Source organism: Limulus polyphemus, unplaced genomic scaffold (genome assembly GCF_000517525.1).
Source record: "Limulus polyphemus unplaced genomic scaffold, Limulus_polyphemus-2.1.2 Scaffold2282, whole genome shotgun sequence".
Classification (NCBI taxonomy): domain Eukaryota; kingdom Metazoa; phylum Arthropoda; class Merostomata; order Xiphosura; family Limulidae; genus Limulus; species Limulus polyphemus.
In genome coordinates this window covers 149,416-151,900 of record NW_013667892.1, presented here as the reverse complement: position 1 = coordinate 151,900, position 2,485 = coordinate 149,416, and the positions used below count along the sequence as shown (strand labels likewise).

The 2,485-nt window shown below is 35.3% G+C and overlaps 1 protein-coding gene across 1 annotated transcript in view; it reads right to left on the bottom strand.

Moving 5' to 3' along the window:
- Positions 1–2,485, bottom strand: part of LOC106466511 (Down syndrome cell adhesion molecule-like protein Dscam2) — a 116,891-nt gene that overhangs the window by 4,850 nt on the left and 109,556 nt on the right. The window contains exon 17 of the mRNA XM_022394534.1: positions 1,096–1,186. Coding sequence (XP_022250242.1) covers positions 1,096–1,186 — 91 coding nt within the window. The remainder of the gene's footprint in view (positions 1–1,095; positions 1,187–2,485) is intronic.

Genomic DNA, 2,485 nt, shown 5'->3' with positions numbered 1-2,485 from the left:
CCTTAAAACTTCTCCCTGGGCCCCGGGGGGGGTGGGGGGGGGGGGTTTGGTTGTGTTAGAGCAAAGCCATATTGAGCGATCTGCTGTGTTCATTGTGGGGAATCGAATCCCAGATTTTTAGCGTTGTAAGCCTTTAAACTTACCGCTGTCTCACCGGTGAATAACTGTGTGGGGGGGGGATGGGGGCAATAATTTAACATTTATGCTTGCAACTGCATAAAAGAAAACTTTCAAAAAGAAATATTTTAGGGAAGTTATAAAAACATGATTGATAAGATTTGAATAGCTATGTCATTTTTGTGGATACACTTGCAACATGCTTGGTGTCCGGAGTTTATATATTAAACACAATTTTTAGTGTCAAGTGGAAATGATTCAACATCGTGAATGTTCACCTATGAAAAATAAAAAAAAATAAAATTTGATAATTATAATAAGTTACTTGATTAATCTATAATCGCGCATTTTTACTTCTTACACAATTAACATGACATTCAGAAAAAACTTTAATGTCTTACTTTTTTTTAGCGTAAGTACACTTCTGCTAGTTTGGTTTCAAACAAAGTCATACTGAACTATCTACTGTGTCCATCGCGGGAATAGAACGCCAGATTTTAGCGCTGTAAGTCCGTAAACCTACCGCTATCCAACCGGGGGACGTTCACTTATTATTAGGACTATTATGAGAAACAAGTTATTAATGATGACCCGATACTATGGGTCTAAGTCAGATCGTGCCTACTGTAAAAGTTGCTGGTAATGGTATTTTTAAATTAAGGGGGACGTTTACTTCTGTCTCGAATGTTATGCTTAAATTTTCGATGATATATTTATTATTAGGACTATTATGAGAAACAAGTTATTAATGATGACCCCAATACTATGGGTCTAAATCAGATCACTAGTACTGTAAAAGTTGTTGTTATTGTATTTTTAAATTAATTATTCAGTTCCGTAGGGTCCTCGTTAAACATTAAGTTATTGATTGTTGAGTTGAACAATCATAAATTGTATCCTTGTTCAATTTAAAAACAAAAAAGGGAAAAAAAACAGTTTTTTCATATATGTTATTGTTAAATATTAAAGACAACCCACCCATACTCAAAATTCCGCTTTCGGTCCCTTTTCCCATTATCTCCCTGATTCCGACTTCTTCTGTTTAGGTTTTGACCTTCCTGAAGGAGAGCTGTTGAAAACACACAAATAAGCTTTATATAGTAGAATATTTTATACAAAGAAGAACGCTCCAGCAATGTAACTTTATATAAACTAGGCGCAGACAAAGCCTGTAAGAGACAGACCTGATATTAACATCCAAACAATATGATTATAGTTTCCATGGAAACGTTACAGTGTATAAAAAATGTTATTACAATACTGTTTGCGAATCGGTTCTCTCTTTGTCCAGCTTCTTAAATACAAGATCAAGAAAACGTTTGAGCATAAACACAGTATCATGTATGCACGAGAGTTCATCGATTCTTAAGTCTAAAACACGTGAAAGATTTAGATTTAATACTGCAGTCAGTGAAGAAAGACTGTAGTGTAAGAAGGGGTGTGTTCAAGTATTTACGAATCTGCAAAAGTAAGCAGTTTTATCTAATAACAAATATTAACTGTCAGAATAAAAAGAGATGACTAATATATTTATTTGCCCCGCTTTCTCAAGCAGTTCCAATGAGCCGTAAATTCGGCGAAACTAGTCTACTGCAGAGGGAGTAGCGAATCATAAAATAGATTAGGCTCCTACATCTTTTTTTTTCTCGATGAAATTACACGTTTTGGTAAAGAAAAGAAAAATTCCCAAATAAACTACCAGCTAGTCGTCTGAATAACAATGAGAATAATTAATTGCGACGCCATAGTCGCATGTTATTCAAACATATAAGTGACCTATATATGATTTATTTTAGGATACTTGCGGTGAGTTGAGGATTATACATTAAATCCTTCAAGTTGTTTTAGTTCCACCACAACATAAGGCCTAATGCATTTATTTGTTTCCCTCTCTCAAGCAGTATGTGATAAGCCGTGAATTCGGTGGAATTGGATACTGCAGAGAACAGATTAGGCCTTTGAGTCGTTCACGGATTATTTCTTTTCATCACTGGAATCACACGTTTGGGTGAAGAAAAGAAAAATTCAGAAATAAACTGGAAATACTTCAAACCAAGCGAAGAAGAAACTCTAGAAGTTATTTGTTAACTGTGAAAACAACAACAACAACAACAACCAGAGGGAATCCTCAATAGCCCATCGGCACTTGAAATTCTTTTAGCAGGATTAGAGTAAATTAATCTATGAGACCTTTTTTCTTCCTTTTTATTAGTCATATGTTTTTGTGTGCCAGCAATACCAAGCATGGGGCGCGCGTTTACCCGGTTCGATATTATTACTCATCAGGAACTCTACTGGACTATTCTCAAATTGAAATCCTTTTAGGCAGGATTAGAGTAAATTAATCTATGGGACCTTGGGCATGTTC